Below are 20,538 nucleotides of genomic sequence, written 5' to 3'. Positions count from 1 at the left end.
TACAATCTAGTAACCGACCATCTGTTGTGATGGTCGGGTAATGGGGCGGCCGCAAGCTGGTATTTTTAGGCTGGGAAAGCTCAAAAACCATGGCCTTTCCCATCCTGGTATTGCTAGCCTGCTGCTGCTATGTTGCATCTGGCTGGTTATGAAAAATAGGGGGGAGCCCACGTCATTTAAAAAAAAATAATAATAATTCAAATCAGAAGAAACCGATGTGGGTTCCCCCCCCATTTTTCATAAACAGCCAGATACAACACAGCAGTAGCAGCCTAGAATTACCAGGGTGGGAAGGGCCACAGTTTTTGGGCTTTCCCAACCTAATAATACCAGCCTGCTGCCGCCCCAGTACCCGACCGTCGCTACAGATGGTCGGGTACTGGATCATACCCGGTTCTTCCCGGTACCCCTAGTGGTGGTGGGTATCGGAGTAATAATGGGGGTGTTAGTCTTTTCCCTAGTGAACACTAAGCCCGCCTTAGTAATGGACCCAGTCAATAAGCCAGTGGACATTACTAAGGCAGTAGTATTAAAGTTAAAAAAAACTGAAATTGAAAAAATATATATTTTATTGAAATCAAAAACCCCCACACAACCCATTAACCGTTTTATTGAGAATAAAAAAAACTCCATCATTGAAGTAGTCCTCAATTCCGAAGTAGTCCTCGAATCCGAAGTAGTCCAACATCCGAACCTGTAAAAAAACACAAAAAAATAAATAATTAGTAACACATAAAAAAGCAAAGCAATTATTACACTTACGTTTCCTGGGTCCAGCACTGGAGCCGCAATGTCAGCGAGCTACGCTGTTTCCGTAACTTCACAAGTTATAGGGGGCGTTAACACTAAAAGTACTTAGGGCAGCATCAACTCTAAATACGGCTCAGCTTTCACTTTCAGGCTGGATTCACACGAGCATGTTACGTCCGTAATGGATGGAACGTATTTCGCCCGCAAGTCCCGGACCGAACACACTGCAGGGAGTCGGGCTCCTAGCATCATAGTTATGTACGATGCTATGAGTCCCTGCCTCGCTGCGGGACAACTGCCCCGTACTGTAATCATGTTTTCAGTATGGGACAGTAGTTCCACGGAGAGGCAGGGACTCCTAGCATCGTACATAACTATGATGCTAGGAGCCCGGCTCCCTGCAGTGTGTTCGGTCCGGGACTTGCGGCCGAAATACGTTCCGTCCTTTACGGACGTAACATGCTCGTGTGAATCCAGGCTCAATCTCACCCTGCCCCCCTCTTAACCCCTGCATCATTCTATGCCCCTATCCCCCTCCTCCCACAGAGCCTCTGCCACCATCTGTCCCGCTCACCTCAAATAAAGGTTGAAAATCCTCTTCAGTGTCCCCTGCATCCCATGAGACCCCCCCTGCTACTTTTTGTTCCCCATAGTACCAGTACCACTTGCTGCCCAGCATTTTACCAGCCAATATAGTGCAGCATGCTGCACTATTTTGGTCACTATGTTTTTTACCTGCAGTAGAAGCTTCTAAGGCGTCTTTTACACCAAGGTATTTCTATCAGTTTACTGTATATGGCAGGAAAGTTCCTGACGCATACGATAAATGGATCCAAAGACCCCCATACACCCAACGGAGGCTAAAAAAGCTTTGTTTTGCTGCATGGAATAGCTTTGAAGGCTGCGCTATTCCATGCATACAAATCTCCTTTTTTTTTTTTAACATGGGCGCCTATGGAGGACGGATAGCAGAGACATTCGTTTTTTAAACCATTTATTGACTCTCCTGGGAGCTTTATCAGCACATACGTTATATTAATAGAAATACTGTGGTGTGAAAGCCACCCAAGAGCGTCCAATGCAGATGTGAACACAGCCCAATGCTGACAATAATAATAAGACTGCATTATTACATCTATCAACCAATGTGGCTACAGCTAATGGTTTGCTGACTCTGCCTACTTGTGCTGGCCCCACCCACAACATGGGGCCACATTTAGATTTTTTTTCTGGGCCACTTTAAGCTCCCTGACAATAGAACACAACCAATGAATAATGACAAACACTGTAACACAGCAAAAGACAAACTCTACTGTGATATTTACATAATGGCCTAAACATAATCTATATACTGATATCATCACCGTGGAACTTGACCTAGGAATAAAGATAAACACTATTACCATCGTTACCATGAAACTCTGTCTATAGATAAACACTATTGGGATATAATCACAATATAACACAGCAAAAGACAAACTCTACTGTGATATTGACATAATGGACTAAAAATAATCTATATACTGATATCATCACTGTGGAACTTGACCTAGGAATAAAGATAAACACTATTGTGACATCATCACTATTGAACCGTCGCTAGTAAGAAAGACACTCACTATTGTGACATTGCCATAATGGAACTCATTATTGGCGATTTGTGACAAAGCACCTAAGGCTATTGACTACCATGAATCTCAATATTTATGGTATAACAGCATGTTCTAGACATTGTATAGCACTGTTAATAGATTACTTTATTGATCACTTATTTGGTCACTGTTGGTATTACTGGAGCACTATACTGTGGTATTTGTGTGGCACTTTCACTTATGGCACTGTTCAGTATAATATTTGCTATTATTGGCAACATCATGGAAGCATTATTTGATGTTACTCGTGCATCATACTATATGACTAGGCACTATATGATGGTTATTTGTATACCATATTAGGATATAGAAAAGGATATACCACACTAGGCAAGATTAAATATACTTGTTCCTTCTTGGAAGAAATCTAAAAGTAGAAAGGCCATCAATAGTATAACCCAAATAAAATAATTTTCTGAGGATGTTTTGGCAATATCAGGATCTGAGATTCAGGGTCATTTTCTCTCGATAACATCCTATACCATAAATTTCTAAGATGGGAATACTCTTTTTAAAAAATGCATGGAAGCCTGTAACACAAACTGCAAAGTGTAAACAGTGCCTTAGGCCAGGGCTACACTGAGACTTTTTGTAGTGCTTCTGATTGATTTTAACTATTGCGCTACAGATGCAGTCCTATTAAATACATTGAGTTGCATGTAACCTTGCGTACCCGCAGCTGTCACTCAATAGTTAAAATCAATCAGTAGCACTACAAAAATTCTCAGCATAGCCCTGGCCTTGGGCCTCATACAAATGGCAGAGCTGTGTGCAGAAGGCTTTATGGAGGCATACAAATTCCATGCAGCTCCATACTACATAGCCATAGGCACACTTCATGCTGACTTACCGTGCCTCCATATGGCGCTGCGTTACTGGGTTATTCTCCCCTAGAATCATTGATGGAGAATATCTCTGTAATAAGTCGTCCAATGGAGAATAACACAGGTTTTTTTTCCTGTCCGATTCTGTAATAATCCAATGGGAAAAAACTTTATACGCCACCAGGTGAAATCACAGTCATTTGGAGGTACATAGAAGTCTCTGGTTGCGGTATTACACTTTGCGGTAAGGCATGAGCCTTTACATTGAACACTTCCATAGAACTAATAATTTTCTTTTACGTGTTTGTATTTATAAGTAAAGTCAAATCTTTTTACCGTAATAATTTAAAGTCCATTGACTAGGATACAATTATTAATTTTCTAACCAGACACACCTTACAGGAGTAGCAAATTTGTAGATGGATTTTCTCAGCCTATTGCATTCACTTAATGGCAAACTTTGGTCTCACAGAGCTATGTAAACTTCTTCTTGAATTCATCATGAATATATTGTTTGATAACCTTTCATATAACAAAGATCATAAAGGACAGTCTTGACCTATTCAATCTCCTCATTGTGGTTGGGAAAACTACATACATGGGATATTAATTCTCATGAAGTAGTGATAGCACCTATGGATATGTTCATATAATGTGAACAGAAGTATTCCAGGACTTGTATTTAATGGTGCACTTTCTTTTGGCATATGTATTTGTCCCCCAACTGATGACTTTATTTCCTTTGCTTGTTTTTTTTTTATTTGCCTAAAATAGCAGCTTCTTTTAATTTTATGGATAATGGGTTACTGACAAAATAATTAAGTCAACTATAGAAAAGAACAAATGACATCATAAATCATAGATGGTCCCAGTACATAAGTCAACGTTGGTCCGCCACAGTGAAAACCACTCTTTGTAAAGGGCTCTGCGCTCTGTCTAATAGAAGGGGGTTCGGAGCAGAATATCCCCCTCTATGACGTCCATATGAACTCTCATATGGAAAGAGGTTGTTGTCAACCCCTTTAGACTCATTATGGAATGAAAATCTATGTAACATGTGTTTCAATTCTTTGTTATTTTCAAGATCTCTTATTGTTGTCAGTGAATGATTACATTTAGAGGTTAAAACCCTATACAGACCTAATACTTCTCTGATCTTACACTATTGAGTTACATACTTTCAGGGTGAATTTGTGTCTGCATTCAGGCAGCTGCAGAGGTGGGGAACTACAGCTCCGGTTGACATTGCTGCCATGAAGGTCATTTTGAAAGAAGGCACAGACTTAATTATGTCCATGAATATTTATTATGGAGGGTCAGAATCAGCCTGTATTTTTGCAAAATGTGTCAGTGAATTACTTGTTGGCAGGTATGTATCACCACACTTGTAGTAGCATTGTTCAGAATGGCTCCCTGGTGTCTAGTTAAGGGTACGTTGTCTTTCCGTTGAGGGGTTCAGTCTGAGCTTTCCGTCGGGAGAAACCCTCAACGGAAAGGCAAACGGAAACCTTAGCTTCCGTTTGCATCACCATTGATCTCAATGGTGACGGATACTTTGCTAATGGTTTCCGTTTGTCACCGTTGTGAAAGGGTTCAGTTTTTTGACGGAATCAATAGACTGTAAAATGTAGCGATGTCCACTGAAAATTCTGAAATCTGTCTGCCATTGACTCTTGCTTCTTTCCTGTCATCATACCTTCTGCCTGATGTGTCCCGCTGTCTGCTCCTCACTAGTCTATATTTACTCCGTAGTGAAAGTTGTGCTCTCGACTCCACCCGTCTCTGACTTTGTGACTGTCCCTTGACAACTGTGTTTGCTGAATTTCCTTCTGAATTTTGGCTGTAAAATAAGCAGTGCAAATATTTTAAGGGTATGTTCACACGTGGCGGATTTCCTCCGCAACTGTCCGCATCAATGCCGCACAGAATCTGCGTTGCAGATTCTGCTGCGGATCTGCACAAAATGTGCAGTAAATTGATACGGACTAGCTGCTGCGGACTGCGGTAAAAGTACTTCCCTTCTCCCTATCAGTGCAGGATAGAGAGAAGGGACAGCACTTTCCCTTGTGAAAGTCAAAGAAATTCATACTTACCGGCCGTTGTCTTGGTGAAGCGTCCCTCCTTCGGCATCCAGCCCGACCTCCCTGGATGACGCGGCAGTCCATGTGACCGCTGCAGCCTGTGATTGGCCTGTGATTGGCTGCAGCCGTCACTTAGACTGAAACGTCATCCTGGGAGGCCGGACTGGAGACAGAAGCAGGGAGTTCTCGGTAAGTATGAACTTCTATTTTTTTTGACAGGTTGCTGTATATTGGGATCGGTAGTCACTGTCCCGGGTGCAGAAACAGTTACTGCCGATCGCTTAACTCTTTCAGCACCCTGGACAGTGACTATTTACTGACGTCTCCTAGCAACGCTCCCGTCATTACGGGAGCCCCATTGACTTCCTCAGTCTGGCTGTAGACCTAGAAATACATAGGTCCAGCCAGAATGAAGAAATGTCAAGTTAAAAAAGCAAAACGCATCCGCAGCACACATGACAGCTGCGGACTTCATTGCGGAAATTAGAATCTCCATTGAAGTCAATGGAGAAATTCCGCCATGAGTCCGCAACCAGTCCGCCACTGCTCCGCAACAGACAGAGCATGCTGCGGACACCAAATTCCGCTCCGCAGCCTATGCTCCGCAGCGGAATTTTACGCATCGTCTAAACGAACACTGCTAAATTAAAGTGGAAGTCAATGGAGAAACGGCTCCGCTGCGGATTAACGCTGCGGAGTGTCCGCAGCGGAATTTAAGTGAAATTCCGCCACGTGTGAACCCAGCCTAAATGATTTCTAATTCTGAAACTTGAATCCTGTATAAAACATAGCACACAAAAGGAAGGATACGACAGCAAACAGACCTACACTTTCTTAATATTAAAGGGTAAGGGCATGGCCAGACGTGGCAGAATTGCTCTGGAATTCCGCTGTGGCCAGTCCGCTGCGGAAATACGCAGCGGACATTTTCTCCATTGGTTTCCACACCTTTTTAGTTAGGTTCGTACATACGTGGCGGAAAACTCCGTTGCGGACCATAAGCTGCGGTGCGGAATTTGGTGTCCGCAGCATACACTGGCTGTTGCGGACGTGTAGCGAACTTGTTGCGGACTTATTGCGCAATTTCTCCATTGACTTCAAAGGAGATTCAAAATTCCGCAATGAAATCCGCAGATGTTATGTGTGTTGCTTTGCGTATTGGTTTTACAAACAGGATATTTCTTCATTCTGGCTGGACCTATGTGTTTCGAGGTCTATAGCCAGACTGAGATGAAATGTTTTAAAAGACAGCAGGAAGTACTCTTCACCGAAATACGCAACGGCTAATCCGCATCAATTTACTGCACATTTTAGGCAAAGGCGCAACAGAATCTGCAACGCAGATTATGTGCGGCATTGATGCGGACAGTGTCGGCAGAAATACGCCACGTCTGGCCATGCCCTAAACGTTTGGTGTTTATCAATAACAGGATTAGATGATGAGTGTAGTGAAGTCCTGTGAAGCTGTTTTTTAATAACAAAAAATAAAATATTTATCCATACAAAAAAATTGTAAGAAAAAAAAATTAGAACGAAGATATGCAGGAGGTTTGCTGCGAATAAAACTCTACTGTAAAAACATAGTCTATTCATTGCATTTTAATATATGTTTAATATCTTGTATTTTAAGTTAAAAATACCATACATACCTTATATTATTTAAAGTTATTCAGGTGTAATAGTATATAAGGTAATAGCACCTGCAGCAGTACAGATGTGTTCCAGCTGACGGAGACCTTCTCTACCACAGGCGCTGGAATGAGTCAATGCTTGATGAAGCATGTAAATTATTCCTGGAAGAGATCCCAGTACAAGAATCCGCTCTTATTGGGATGATGGAGAACGAGAGAACGCTGACTATTAGCTTTTTTTTCAAGTTCTACCTTCAAGTGTTAAAGGAGTTGAAGAAGACAATCCACTTTCCACATAATGATGTGAGTCATAAAGTTTTTCTTTTCTTTCAGACTAGATATCACCTCCAACTGTTGACTGTAGACTTTTTTTTTTTTTGTTCGATAGATCCATAAAAAAATAATAATCATATTTAGTATATAGTTGAATTTTTTTTTTTTTTTCAGTATACCTGTGATATCGGGCACAAATGTTACATAAACCAAGCCTAATTTATCTTTATTATGGACGTCTGGTATAATACAGATAAATGATATCTCATTGGGTCGTGAGATGGGAAGTACAATGACAATTTCTGTTTTATGGTAGAACTAATGAATGTGGTTTATACTCGGTGTTTCTGAATCTCCAATAATGTTTTGAAACCTACTGTATTTATTTGATAACCATTGACAAATATCTCCATTGCACAGGACATTCAATATGCGGCATATGCCTCAAATTTCAAGAATTCATTAAAAGGCTTTCATCAGAGGACTTCAAATGGCTTCCATGTTGGTCATGTATGTAGTTAGATATATACATATATACAGTATATAACATGATTTGTCTTTGAACTTTTATTGTTATCTATAAATCATTGTCAGCGACGATTCTATTAAAAGATGGTCTTCTAGAGCACTGGTTCTCTATCTGTGATATGTGTGCCCTAAAGGGTACGTGCCATGTCTCTAGGGGGTACTTATACTGTCCTTATGATGTGCTTTTCATAGGTGTAAAAGTGTATAGCCTTGTGGGTATATTGATGCAATTTATTTGATCAAGGGGTACTTAAAGGGGTTGTCCAGGAGTAGAAAGGAAAGTGGTCACTGCCTCATTCACTTTTCATCCACCTGAACTGCAGTACCAGACACAACCTATAGACAGGTGGGGTGCTGTTTCTGGAAGAAAGAAGCCATGTGTTTCTAATTCGGGACAACCCCTTTAACTTCAGATGTTAAGAACTACTGTTTTAGAGAGGTGGTCCTCTCAAAGTAGAAGGCCAGTATATATAGTATCCAATGGAACAGGAAATCTGGTATAAAGGGGTTGTTTTCTAAAAGAGGTGGTGTTTTGGAGGAGTTTCACTGTATGTTCTTAAACATGATACACTACATGGGCAAAAATTGGTGACCTTCCTTTATTATAAATTGGTTGATCGCCACAGCCACTGTTAACAAGCGGATAAATTCAAGCAAACGGCAAAGCATACCACAAACAGCAGTGAAATGGTTCAGTAAAAAGTCACTGAAGAGTTTATGGAGTTTCAATGTGACACAGTTAGAAGGTACCACTTTCCAGCAAGTCAGTACTCTGCAAGAGCTACCTGCTGTAAACTGCTGAATAAGTCAGCAAGAACCTGACTATGGGTGTCTACCTGGTCCTGGTTGTTTGAACCAGTGACAAAATATCTGGGCTCAGCTATGTGGACAAGTGATCCCCAGTTGGACCCAGTTCTCTGGATGACTGAAGAAGTAGGCACCGGCTGTATGGACAAGTGAGTTAGAATCTGGCTCTATGTGTTAGGAGGATGAACAACCATATGCCTGGCCCCGGCTATATGGATGAGTTAACGAGAACCTGGCCCTGGGTGCCTGCAGGAGCGAGCATATGCCTGGCTCTGTGAATGTGAGCGAGCACCTAGAGAGCAAGTGCCTGGATGGTAAATGGTTTTAGCGTTCTTCATACAGACAATCCAGGTAGAACTTAATTGTATTATTATTAAACATAATTAACAAATACCTACAGGGATATTGTCTCAGCACAGCTCACACACAGCGCACAGTCCTTTCTGCACACAGGTGTCATGTCTCATACGGCTACAGCCCTTAAATTTTAGGTAACAGAGTGGCGTTGTAATGCCTGGTTCCTACTGCACCTTCACACCTGAAAGAAGACTCCTGAGCTCTCTATAATAATGGTATATTCACACCACATTCTGCGAATACGTGTAGCGTATGTTCCAAGAAATACTCTCAGCGCTTATGCAGAACAGGTCCATTGACCCTTATAGACCTGATGGATACCAAAAGAACATTCTTTTGACATCTGCTGGGCAGGTATACAATGGAATACCTCTCTCTACTGTATGGAAAAGTGCAACCGTTTTTTTATACATGGCAGTCTATCAATGATATATGCAACTGTATGGCATATAGTTACATATATCAGGGGTTTACAATTGACGAATATGCGCTAAATGTAGATGTTTAACTTGGTGTGAATACAACCCAACGCAAGTGCAATAGAAAAACAGACAAATCAAAATAAGAGCGATCCAGGATCATAATTAGAAATAAAATAAAGGGATGCATGGTCAAAGTTATAATAATCATGTAGTATCCTAGCTGAAACAAATGATGACATCTTTATTCTATATTTACAACCTAGAATGAAGAGCTTAGTCATCTACATGAGGATGAAAATGAACAGTCAGTCTCTCACAAATCTCATGTCCTTCAAACCATAGTAGAGGAAGAGTTTAATGATGAAGAAGACACATCAGCTGTGGATGGAGAACTTTTTCTAGCATTAGTAACCAGCAGCAGACACTATGCTAAAATAATGTAAGTTTCTACATCAATAAAATGAAATCGGGCTATGGAAATCCGGAAGAAACTGTCCTTTCTCACATCAGTCATAGACATTCAGCTTCAGGAAGCCCGAAGCCTTGAACAACTAGACGTAGTATGACATTTTTCATGTACCCGCTCCCTAGCATTTATTACAGTTTTCATTCTTATCATGTCTTTGCACTTATCAGCATTGATGATCCCTTTAATCAAAAATGAATCAAGATGTTACATGTCCCTATGCACTGATGCTATGCCAAGCTTGACTGATGGATTTTGACATGATGCACAGTCTTCCACGGCTTTGCTCACATACATTCTGTTTTCTGCTACTCAAATTTAGACTTATCAATTCATAAAACCTTACTCCATATCTCAGATGCTAGATACAGTGATTTATTTCAGATCTGAATTCAAGGTTGGAGCTTGATTCTCTCCTACTTCTCCTCTAGACAATCCAATTGCAATTAAAGGGAACCTGTCACATTGAAAATGCAGCCCAATCTACAGGCAGCATAGAGAAAGGGAGGAAACCTCACCGGTTCTGCGTCTCCAGAAGTCTCGCTCGGATCCCCGCGATGGCCCGCGGTGTATATGGCAAAGAGAGAGGAAAAGATGATCCAGCGCTGATGCCATGACTAAGAACGCAGTCTGCATTCGAAACACGTAGGCTCGGGTACATACCCTGACTACTCCTGCTTAGAGACTGCGTCTCCTTCTCAATTTTAATGATATCTCCAATAAACATGGGAATTGCTCTTCCCTTTTAATTACCATCAGCGCTGGATCATCTTTTCCTCTCTCTTTGCCTACAGGCAGCATGTTATAGAGCAGGAGGAACTGAGCAGATTGATATATCATTTGGTGGGAAAAGATGCAGTATAACCTGTATTTTATTTATCTGAATGCCTGCTCTTGATTAGGAATCCAGTGGGCTGTACTACACAATGATTGACAGCCTTCCCTGTATGAGTGCATAGGGATATAGTGTCAGTTACTGAGTAGGACCGCCCACTGGACTCCTAAGCATAGAAAGGGCAGGGTTTTAGATTAATAAAATACAAGCGCATTGTAAAGGATCTGCCAGGCACAACTTCTGTGTATACGCCCATAGGTAATCAGTCTGCACCTGAGTCTATGTCTCTGAGACTGACTCCATCTTCCACCACTCAGGATGGCAGGCTTAGGAGCGGGAGAGCCTATCGCAGCCTGGCCAGACGGAGCTAGCTCCCGCCCTCTGTCTATTTATACCTGCCTTTCCTGTTCCTCCTTTGCTTGTGATTCTTCTCGTGTGGTTTCCTGGCCCAGCTACAGCTTCTGACTATTTGATCCTGCTCCATACTGACCATGGCTTACTGACTACTCTCCTGCTCTGCGTTTGGTAGCTCGTTCACTCCTGGTTTGACTCGGCTCGTTCACCACTCTTGTTGCTCACGGTGTTGCTGTGGGCAACTGCCCCATTTCCCTTAGCTTTGTGTACCCTTGTCTGTTTGTCTCGTGCACTTACTGAGCGTAGGGACCGCCACCCAGTTGTACCCCGTCGCCTAGGGCGGGTCGTTGCAAGTAGGCAGGGACAGAGTGGCGGGTAGATTAGGGCTCACTTGTCCGTTTCCCTACCCCCATCATTACACGCATACTGAATTTTTTCCCCACAAAACTATATATCAATCTGCTCAGCTCCTCCTTCTCTATAACCTATCTATATGCCTATAGATTGTACTGCATTCTCAACATAAATGGTTACTGAAGCTCCAGCTTTAGAAATCCTAAGGGCATGGCCAGACGTGGCGGAATTGCTCTGGAGTTCTGCTGCGGACACTCCGCAGCGGACCCGTTTCTCCATTGCCTTCCACAGCTTTTTAGTAGGGTTAGTTTGCACGTTGCGGACAATTCCGCTGCGGAGCATAGGCTGCGGTGCGGAATTTGGTGTCCGCAGCATACAATGGTTGTTGCGGACGTGTGGCGGACTGTTTGCAGACTCATTGTGGAATTTCTCCATTGACTTCAATGGAGATTCTAAGTTCCGAAATGAAGTCCGCAGATGTTACGTAGATGTTATGTGTGCTGCGGAGCGTATTGGTTTTACTAACATGACATTTCTTCATTCTGGTTGGACCTATGTATTTATAGGTCTACAGCCAGACTGAGGAAGTCAATGGGGTTCCCGTAATTACGGGTGACTACATGTGTGCACCCATAATTACGGGTGACTACGTGTGTACACCCGTAATTACGGGAGCGTTGCTAGGCGACGTCAGTAAATAGTCACTGTCCAGGGTGCTGAAAGAGTTAAGCGATCGTCAGTAACTGTTTCAGCACCCTGGACAGTGACTACCAAATCACAATATACATCAACCTGTAAAAAAAATAGAAGTTCATACTTACCGAGAACTCCCTGCTTCTTCCTCCAGTCCGGCTTCCCAGGATGACGTTTCAGTCTAAGTGATGGCTGCAGCCAATCACAGGCTGCAGCGGTCACATGGACTGCCGCGTCATCCAGGGAGGTCGGGCTGGATGTTGAAAGAGGGACGCGTCACCAAGACAAGGGCCGGTAAGTATGAAATTCTTTTACTTTCTCTAGGGAAAGGGCTGTCCCTTCTCTCTATCCTGCACTGATAGAGAGAAGGGAAAGTACTTCACCTCAATACGCAACGGCTAGTCCGCATCAATTTAATGCCCATTTTGGGCAGAGCCGCAACAGAATCTGCAACGCAGATTCTGTGCGGCCTTGATGCGGACAGTTGCGGAAGAAAACCGCCACGTGGGGCCATGCCCTAATTCAATCAGCTGTTCTCACCAGGGAAAGCTAAAGCTGACCATACAGCGTAAATGTAGTGTTACATGTGGGACATTAAAATTAATTGCCGACCATGTAAGACATGGAAAGGGCCAGGTCCGCCACGCTTTGACTAATAAAGACAGATCAATGTACGTTTCTGCATGACTGGTAATTAAATAAAAATAAGATCTCTGACTTTGTTTAGTACAGTATGTATGCTGTCTATTTACTACTTACTGTGTTGTCAGATCCATTCATAAAGAAGAGGCACTAAAAGTACCGGGAGTCATTGATATAATAACCTTGGCGGATGTCCCAGGATTAAGCAACTCAAATTTGTTTGAAGAAATTGAGGTATAGTGAAAAATTTCTTTTTTTCACATTATCACACTGAGCTAGCTATAGTATGCCTATGAACACATACAATCTTATCTTTTTCAGGTAAAATACATTGGCCAGGCTATATGTGCTGTAATAGCAAATACCCAAAACCATGCCAATCAGGCAACATCACGAGTTAGAGTACAATATGAAGAACTGGAGCCCGTTGTTCTATCCATTCAGGTAAAAATACTGTGCAATATCAGAGTAATACACTAAAAAACAGAATAGAATATTAAAGGGGTATCCCTATCTTAAATATTTATGGCACATCCACAGTATGCTATAGATGCATGATTCGTGTGGGTCCTACAACTTGGACCCTCCCACATCAGAAGAACAGGGGTCCCTTGACCCCCGTTTGCGGATTCTTTTCCTGCTACTGTTCCCATAGACTTTGAATAAAGAGGTGGTTGCACAAAAGCGATAAATGTGTAAGATGGGAATATCTCTTTAAAGCCTTATGAAGTATTTGATAGACTCTAGAAAGGAAATACAAAATTGAATAAATCTTTAAAAAGGGTCCTTCAAGGATAACATTCTGATTTAAGGGTGTTCCGTTGCTGGGACCCCCAGTATTCGGCTATAAACAGTGGGGGAACTTAGTAGCAAGCATTCACTGTAGGGGACATTAGCGCAGGCCAACTTTTGTGCACATTTGGCTTAAAGTGTAGCTAAACATTTGACAAACTTCTGACATGTCATAGTGACCTGTCAGAAGTTTTGATTGGTGGGTGTCCGAGCACTGAGACCCCCACCAATCGCTAGAACAAAGCAGCTGAAGTGCTCGTGTGAGCGCTCAGCTGCTTCATGTCTGCTCGTCTTTTTCCGGAAAGCCGGTGTATCGGAGTACGGGCTCATAGACTTTCTATTGAGTCCGTACTCCGATACATTTATTTACGGAAAAAGCCGAACAGATACGAAGACGTTTGTCAAACGTTTAGCTACACTTTAAATTCTATGGCCACATTTGAGGGCATTTTTATTTTTTTATTTTTTAATAATAAATAGATTAGTCAGTGTGGTTAGTGTAACTTTGTATTATAAAAAAAAAAAATGTTTTACTTTTGGAGATACAGCTGTTCTGTATTCCATATACAGAACAGGTGTATCGTTCGTTTTACACTAAATCCGTCAGCCCCGTGGCCCTGACAGGTTCAGTGTCGGCGGGTCCTGCATATCTGTGATACGCAGGATCCACCTGTAATCGAACACGTCTAAATTCATAACTTAGATGTGATCAATTACAGGTGGATGTCAGAGACACCCATGACCTGCCAACACTCAACCCGTCAGGTCCGCGGGACTGACGAATTCAGTGTAAAACGAGAGATACAGCTGTTCTGGATAATTTTTTTCCTTTAATAAGGACTAATTACAAAGTTACACTAAACACACTGACTAATGTATTTATTAAAAATAAAATAAAAAACGATGCCCTCAAAGGAGTCTATAGCCTTTAGATAGTGACGCATGCAATGCAAAGTAAAGAGATGGTGGCGAGGAGAGAGATGGATGAGCGACACGTCCACATTTTGGGAAATTCCTGGGAACAAGAAGCGGGGAAAACAGAAGGAGCCGTGAGAAGTATTGAGATGTGAATAACTACAAGGGGTATCAAATTCCAATTTTTTCATATATAAATGAATTGCCTAAAAAAAAATAATTAAGAAGGGAGTTGGGAATAACCAAATTTTAAAGGGTAGCTTTATGTTCAACAAACTTCTGACATGTCAGAAGGTTTGATTGGTGGGGGTCCGAGCACTGAGACCCCCACCAATTACTAAATGAAGCGGCAGAAGTGCTCATGTGAGCGCTCTGCTGCTTCGTTTCTGTTCAGCCTTTTCCAGAAATTAATGTATTGGAGTACGGGCTCAATCGGAAGTCTATGCGCCTGTACTCCGATAGATCGGCTTTTTGGAAAAAGCCAAACAGAAACAAAGCGGCTGAGCACTCACACAAGCAATGCTGTCGCTTCGTTTTAGCGATTGGTGGCGGTCTCAGTGCTCGGACCCCCACCAATCAAAACTTCTGACATGTCAGTATGTCATGTCAGAAGTTTGTTGAACATTTAGTTACCCTTTAACTGACTGTCACCTGTTGGGTTGCTTTTATTTATTTTTGTTTCTGGTTTGGGTAAGCACAACTTCACAAAAGATCGTTATTATTGTAAGTGTATGTCCACACAACTTTTCCATATATCAGAATAGGGTTTTAAAATTCCACTCACATTCTACAGAAACATGTTAAGTGGGGTTACTGGAGTGGTTCACCTTCTATAAAACACAATAGCAGAAAATGAATGTTGAACAAGTTATCTTTACTAAACACAACTGTTATGACAGTGGCACATAAGCATATCGTTACTTTCTTTTTATGAGGCCCAGCAAGTTTAATAGTTACAACATTTAAAGTGGCACAGTCTCTAAACATTGCTACAATTTCTAACAAGATAAACACTAGTCTTTGCAGGTCTCTACTTGTCTTCCAAAAACCATACCCAGACTGAGTTACTTCACACAGCTCCACGTCTCCTTTACAGCTCTACCGCCTTTTTGTCAGACATTGGTCTCTTCCTTCATGTATCCTCTAGGCGCATTAGATCCACTTTCTGGGCCTGACCTACAAGGCCCTGTGTCTCTTAATGGCGCTAACCCTACACTTCAAGGGATTGGTATCTCCAGGACAATGCCGTAGTCTAGTCTTTCCCAGGATTACAATCGTTGTCTCGTTTTCAGGCCTACAGGGCAACCAGTTGCCACTGTAGCATTCACAGGCCCACCAGTTCAGGAATCTCTCTATTCCCTACTAGGCCCCACAGGGCCGCCATCAGGAATTTCAGGGCCCCCTACAGCTAAATTTTCTGGGCCCCCCTACCGTGGCACCGCCTGTTAACAGTACTCCGTCCAGCACTATATCATGGTACCCAGGGCCGCCATGATGGGGGGTATTATGGGTACTGATGTGAGAGGCCCGGCCAAACCTAATTGAAAGGGGGGCCCGGCAACTGCCGCGACTTGCCTTTGGTAGAAAAAAAACAGGCCCCTGCAATGGGGCCCGTTTTTTTCACCAAAAGAATGTCGTGAGCTGCGGGCCCCCCTTTCAATTAGGTTTGGCCGGGCCTCTCACATGAGTACCCATAATACCCCCCCTGATGGCGGCCCTGGGTAGCATGGGGGCCGTCAAACACTGCCGCCCGTGCGACCGATCGCGCGCACCCGCATACTCCTGCGCATGCGCACCCGCGACCGCCTGGAACCGCGCACCGAATTTTGAGGCAGATTTTGACCTGCCCACACTATCTTGCCGCGTTTTTTGCCCGCGGCGATTGATGACAGCAAACAAAAAACGCAGGGAAAAATGCATTTTCTGCCTCCCATTGATTTCGATGGCAGGTCAGAGGCAGAACCGCGGCAAGAAAGGACGTGCTGCTTTTTCTTTTTTCCGCGACTGGCTCCCATTGATTTCAGACTAAATCAATGGGAGGCGGTTTTGGAAGTTTTTTGGTGCTGATTCTGACGCAGTGTCCGAGTCAATATCAAGGGCCAAAAACTCTGTGAACTGGGCCTAATTGTTAGGGCTTATTCAGACGAACGTGTAATACATCCGTGCAACGCGCGTGATTTTCACGTGGCTCGCACGGACCTATGTTACTCTATGGGGCCGTTCAGACGGTCAGTGATTTTCATGCAGCGTGTGTCCGTGTGTCCGCTGCGTAAAACTCACGACATGTCCGATATTTGTGCATTGTTCGCGCATCACGCACCCATTGAAGTCAATGGGTGCGTGAAAATCACGCCCAGCACTTCCGCAGCAGTATAAACTATGAATGAAAACAGAAAAGCACCACGTGCTACAAACATACAAACAGAGTGTCATAATGATGGCGGCTGCGCGAAAATCACGCAGCCGCGCATCATACGCTGCTGACACACGGAGCGGTTATGACCTTTTGCATGCACAAAACGCCACGTTTTGGCGCACACAAAAAGCACACGCTTGTGTGAATCCGGCCTTAGGGTAGGAACACACTAGGCATTAACGTTGCAGTTTTTATGCAACACGTTTTATTGTGGAAAATCCGCAGCGTATTACAGTCGCAGCAGAGTGGATGAGATTTGAACAAATCTCATCCACACGCTGCAAAAAAAATGGACCTGCAGTGTGACTTTTTAAGCCGCAGCATGTCAATGTATTCTGTGGAATCGCTGCTCCTCTGTTGCGGAAATGCTGCGTTTCTGCCGCAAAAATCACAAATGAGAAAAAATAAAAAAGGCACTTTTTTAAATTTATACAAATTTTAGACTTGCCCCGGCCGTAGTCCTGGTGACGCGATCCTCTATTCTTAGCGCAGCCCCGCCTCCTGTCATGACGTTTCATCCCATGTGACTGCTGCAGGTCACATGGTCTACAGCGTCGTCCCAGGAGGCGGGGCTACGTTCAGAAGAGAGAGATGCGTCACCTAAACTACGGCCGGGGCAAGTCAAAACTTTTATTTCCCTGCAGGATTCCCTGCAGGATTCCCGCAGCGGACACGCCTCACGAAACCTGCGCCACTATTTGGTGCGGTTTTGCTGGCGGAATTCCCTGCGGCTACTGGGGCGGATAAGCTGTGGAGTTTTACTCAGCATATCCGCCTAGTGTGTCCCTTATGATGTCGCTCCTGGAGCTGCTGCCGGTCTCTAAATAGTCAGTTGGTCCAGTAGAATTTGGAATTATTTTTTTTTGTGAACCAGCTTAAAAAAATACAAAACTTTTTTGTTAGGGCCTGTTCACATCACCGTTCGCTTCTGTTCCGTCTGAGGTTTCCATCGGGTGAACCCCGCAACGGAAAGTGAAAGCTTCCGTTTCCGTCACCATTAGCGCAGTCGACTACGCTATTGATTCCGTCCGAAAACCTGCCGGAACGGTGACGAACGGAAACCATTAGCGATGTTTCCGTCACCATTGAGATCAATGGTGACTGAAACGGAAGCTGTGCTGTCACTTTCACTTTCCGTTGCGGGGTTCACCCGACAGAAACCTCAGACGGAACCCCGGAGCGGAAGCGAACGGTGATGTGAACAGGCCCTAACACAAAAGTTTTGTGTTTTTTTTAAGCTGGTTCACAAAAAAAAATAATTCCAAATTCTACTGGACCAACTGCCTATTTAGAGACCGGCAGCAGCTCCAGGAGCGACATCATAAAGGACACACTAGGCGGATATGCTGAGTAAAACTACACAGCTTATCCGCCCCGGTAGCCGCAGGGAATTCCGCCAGCAAAACAGCACCAAATAGTGGCGCAGGTTTCGTGAGGCGTGTCCGCTGCGGGAATCCTGCAGGGAAAAAAAAGTTTAGACTTGCTCCGGCCGTAGTTTAGATGACGCATCTCTCTCTTCTGAACGTAGCCCCGCCTCCTGGGATGACGCTGTAGACCATGTGACCGCTGCAGCAGTCACATGGGATGAAACGTCATGACAGGAGGCCGAGCTGCGCTAAGAATAGAGGATCGCGTCACCAGGACTACGGCCGGGGCAAGTCTAAACTTTTTTATAAATGTAAAAAAGTACCTTTTTTTTTTCTCTTTTGTGATTTTTGCGGCAGAACCGCAACAGAGCAGCGGCGATTCCACAGAATAAATTGACACGCTGCAGCTTAAAAAGCCAAAAGCCACACTGCAGTTCCATTTTTTTTGCAGCGTGTGGATGAGATTTGTTTAAATCTCATCCACTCTGCTGCGACTGTAATACGCTGCGGATTTTCCACAATAAAATGTGTTGCATAAAATCCGCAGTGTTCATGCCTAGTGTGTTCCTACCCTGAGGCCCGATTTACACGAGCGTGTGCTTTTTGTGTGCGCAAAAACGTGGCGTTTTGTGCATGCAAAAGGTCATAACCGCTCCGTGTGTCAGCAGCGTATGATGCGCGGCTGCGTGATTTTCGCGCAGCCGCCATCATTATGACACTCTGTTTGTATGTTTGTAGCACGTGGTGCTTTTCTGTTTTCATTCATAGTTTATACGGCTGCGGAAGTGCTGGGCATGATTTTCACGCACCCATTGACTTCAATGGGTGCGTGATGCGCGAACAATGCACAAATATCGGACATGTCGTGAGTTTTACGCAGCGGACACACGAACAAACGCTGCGTGAAAATCACTGACAGTCTGCACGACCCCATAGAGTAACACAGGTCCGTGCGAGGCGCGTGAAAATCACGCGCGTTGCACGGATGTATTACACGTTCGTCTGAATAAGCCCTAACAATAAGGCCCAGTTCACACAGTTTTTGGGCCTTGATATTGACTCGGACACTGCGTCAGAATCAGCACCAAAAAACTTCCAAAACTGCCTCCCATTGATTTAATCTGAAATCAATGGGAGCCAGTCGCGGAAAAAAGAAAAAGCAGCACGTCCTTTCTTGCCGCGGTTCCGCCTCTGACCTCCCATCGAAATCAATGGGAGGCAGAAAATGCATTTTTTGCTGCGTTTGTCTGCTGTCCTCAATCGCAGCGGGCAAAAAACGCAGCAAAAAACGCGCCAAGATAGTGTGGGCAGGTCAAAATCTGCCTCAAAATCTGCCTCAAAATTCTTTAAGGAATTTTGAGGCAGATTTTTTCGGCCTGCAAAATACTCTGTGTGTACAGGGCCATACATAAACAGCACTTTGAGACACTTTACTCACCGTGTCAGAAGAGCTGCTCCCACTCCAGTCCTCTTCAGGCGATGTCTTCGGTCCAGATGTCATCCTTCACCTTCACCTCCAGGCTCCAGAAAATGGCGGGGATCGTAGAACTGCCGCCGCGCAACAACTAGACTCCTCCCCCTCTCCTTACGCAGCCACGCTCTGGAGGAGGAGGCGGAGTCGGACGAGGAGGAGGACGAGGAGGACGAGTCAGAGGCGGGCCAGCAGGTAAGTAGACTGCGCCGCTGTCCAGTGTGGCTGTGCTGTGCTGTGCTGTCCTGTCCTTCCCCCTGGATCTTGTGTTGCGGGCGCACCGCCTCCCTCTCGGCGGCGCGCTTGGACGCGCGCGCTTGCGGTCGTTCGCGCGCTCGCTCGCGGTCGTTCGCGCGCGCGCTCGTACGCGCGCAAGCGGGCGGTGTTTCGCGGCGGTGATAAGAGGGGGGCCCGCAGCTCACGGCGGTGTTAAACGAGAGGGGGGCCCGCAGCTCACGACATTGTTTTGGTGAAAAAAACAGGCCCCATTGCAGGGGCCTGTTTTTTTCTACCAAAGGCAAGTCGCGGCAGTTGCCGGGCCCCCCTTTCAATTAAGTTTGGCCGGGCCCCCTACACTACTACCCCTAATACCCCCCTGATGGCGGCCCTGAGGCCCCACTAGAGGCTTCCCCTGGTTTGATCACAGTACCGCTCATTTACCCACTGGTTTCCACACCTGGTATGACTATCTCCATATTTCCACTTTCCAGAGCTACCACTCCCACTGACAAAATACTCTGCCATCGGCACTGCTTCGGTGATGGCCCGCTTGTACCTTGCCAGGCCATCTTCTTCCACACCCAGCATTTGTTTGTTATAGTCTATATGTGTAAGGGGTGGTTCTTCAATAATCACAGAGGGCAGCAGTTTAAATGGGTTTTATTTAAACAAGTGGCAAACAACACGAG

The 20,538-nt window shown here is 44.3% G+C and overlaps 1 protein-coding gene and 1 long non-coding RNA gene across 2 annotated transcripts in view; one reads left to right on the top strand and one right to left on the bottom strand.

Annotated features, from left to right (window-relative positions):
• LOC142655528 (uncharacterized) overlaps positions 1-7,294 on the bottom strand; it is a 10,483-nt gene extending 3,189 nt beyond the window's left edge. Inside the window, exons 1-3 of the long non-coding RNA XR_012849511.1 lie at positions 6,957-7,294; positions 4,923-5,066; positions 3,253-3,370 (exon numbers count right to left, since the gene is read on the bottom strand). This is a non-coding gene — a long non-coding RNA (uncharacterized LOC142655528). The remainder of the gene's footprint in view (positions 1-3,252; positions 3,371-4,922; positions 5,067-6,956) is intronic.
• The window catches only part of LOC142655527 (aldehyde oxidase 2-like), a 90,860-nt gene that overhangs the window by 17,436 nt on the left and 52,886 nt on the right, over positions 1-20,538 (top strand). The window contains exons 6-11 of the mRNA XM_075829786.1: positions 4,411-4,595; positions 7,058-7,253; positions 7,632-7,721; positions 9,589-9,764; positions 12,798-12,903; positions 12,991-13,113. Coding sequence (XP_075685901.1) covers positions 4,411-4,595; positions 7,058-7,253; positions 7,632-7,721; positions 9,589-9,764; positions 12,798-12,903; positions 12,991-13,113 — 876 coding nt within the window. The remainder of the gene's footprint in view (positions 1-4,410; positions 4,596-7,057; positions 7,254-7,631; positions 7,722-9,588; positions 9,765-12,797; positions 12,904-12,990; positions 13,114-20,538) is intronic.

The sequence above is a fragment of the Rhinoderma darwinii genome, chromosome 6 (assembly GCF_050947455.1).
Source record: "Rhinoderma darwinii isolate aRhiDar2 chromosome 6, aRhiDar2.hap1, whole genome shotgun sequence".
Classification (NCBI taxonomy): domain Eukaryota; kingdom Metazoa; phylum Chordata; class Amphibia; order Anura; family Rhinodermatidae; genus Rhinoderma; species Rhinoderma darwinii.
The sequence above is the reverse complement of the archived record's forward strand: the minus strand, read 5'-3'. Positions and strand labels throughout refer to the sequence as shown.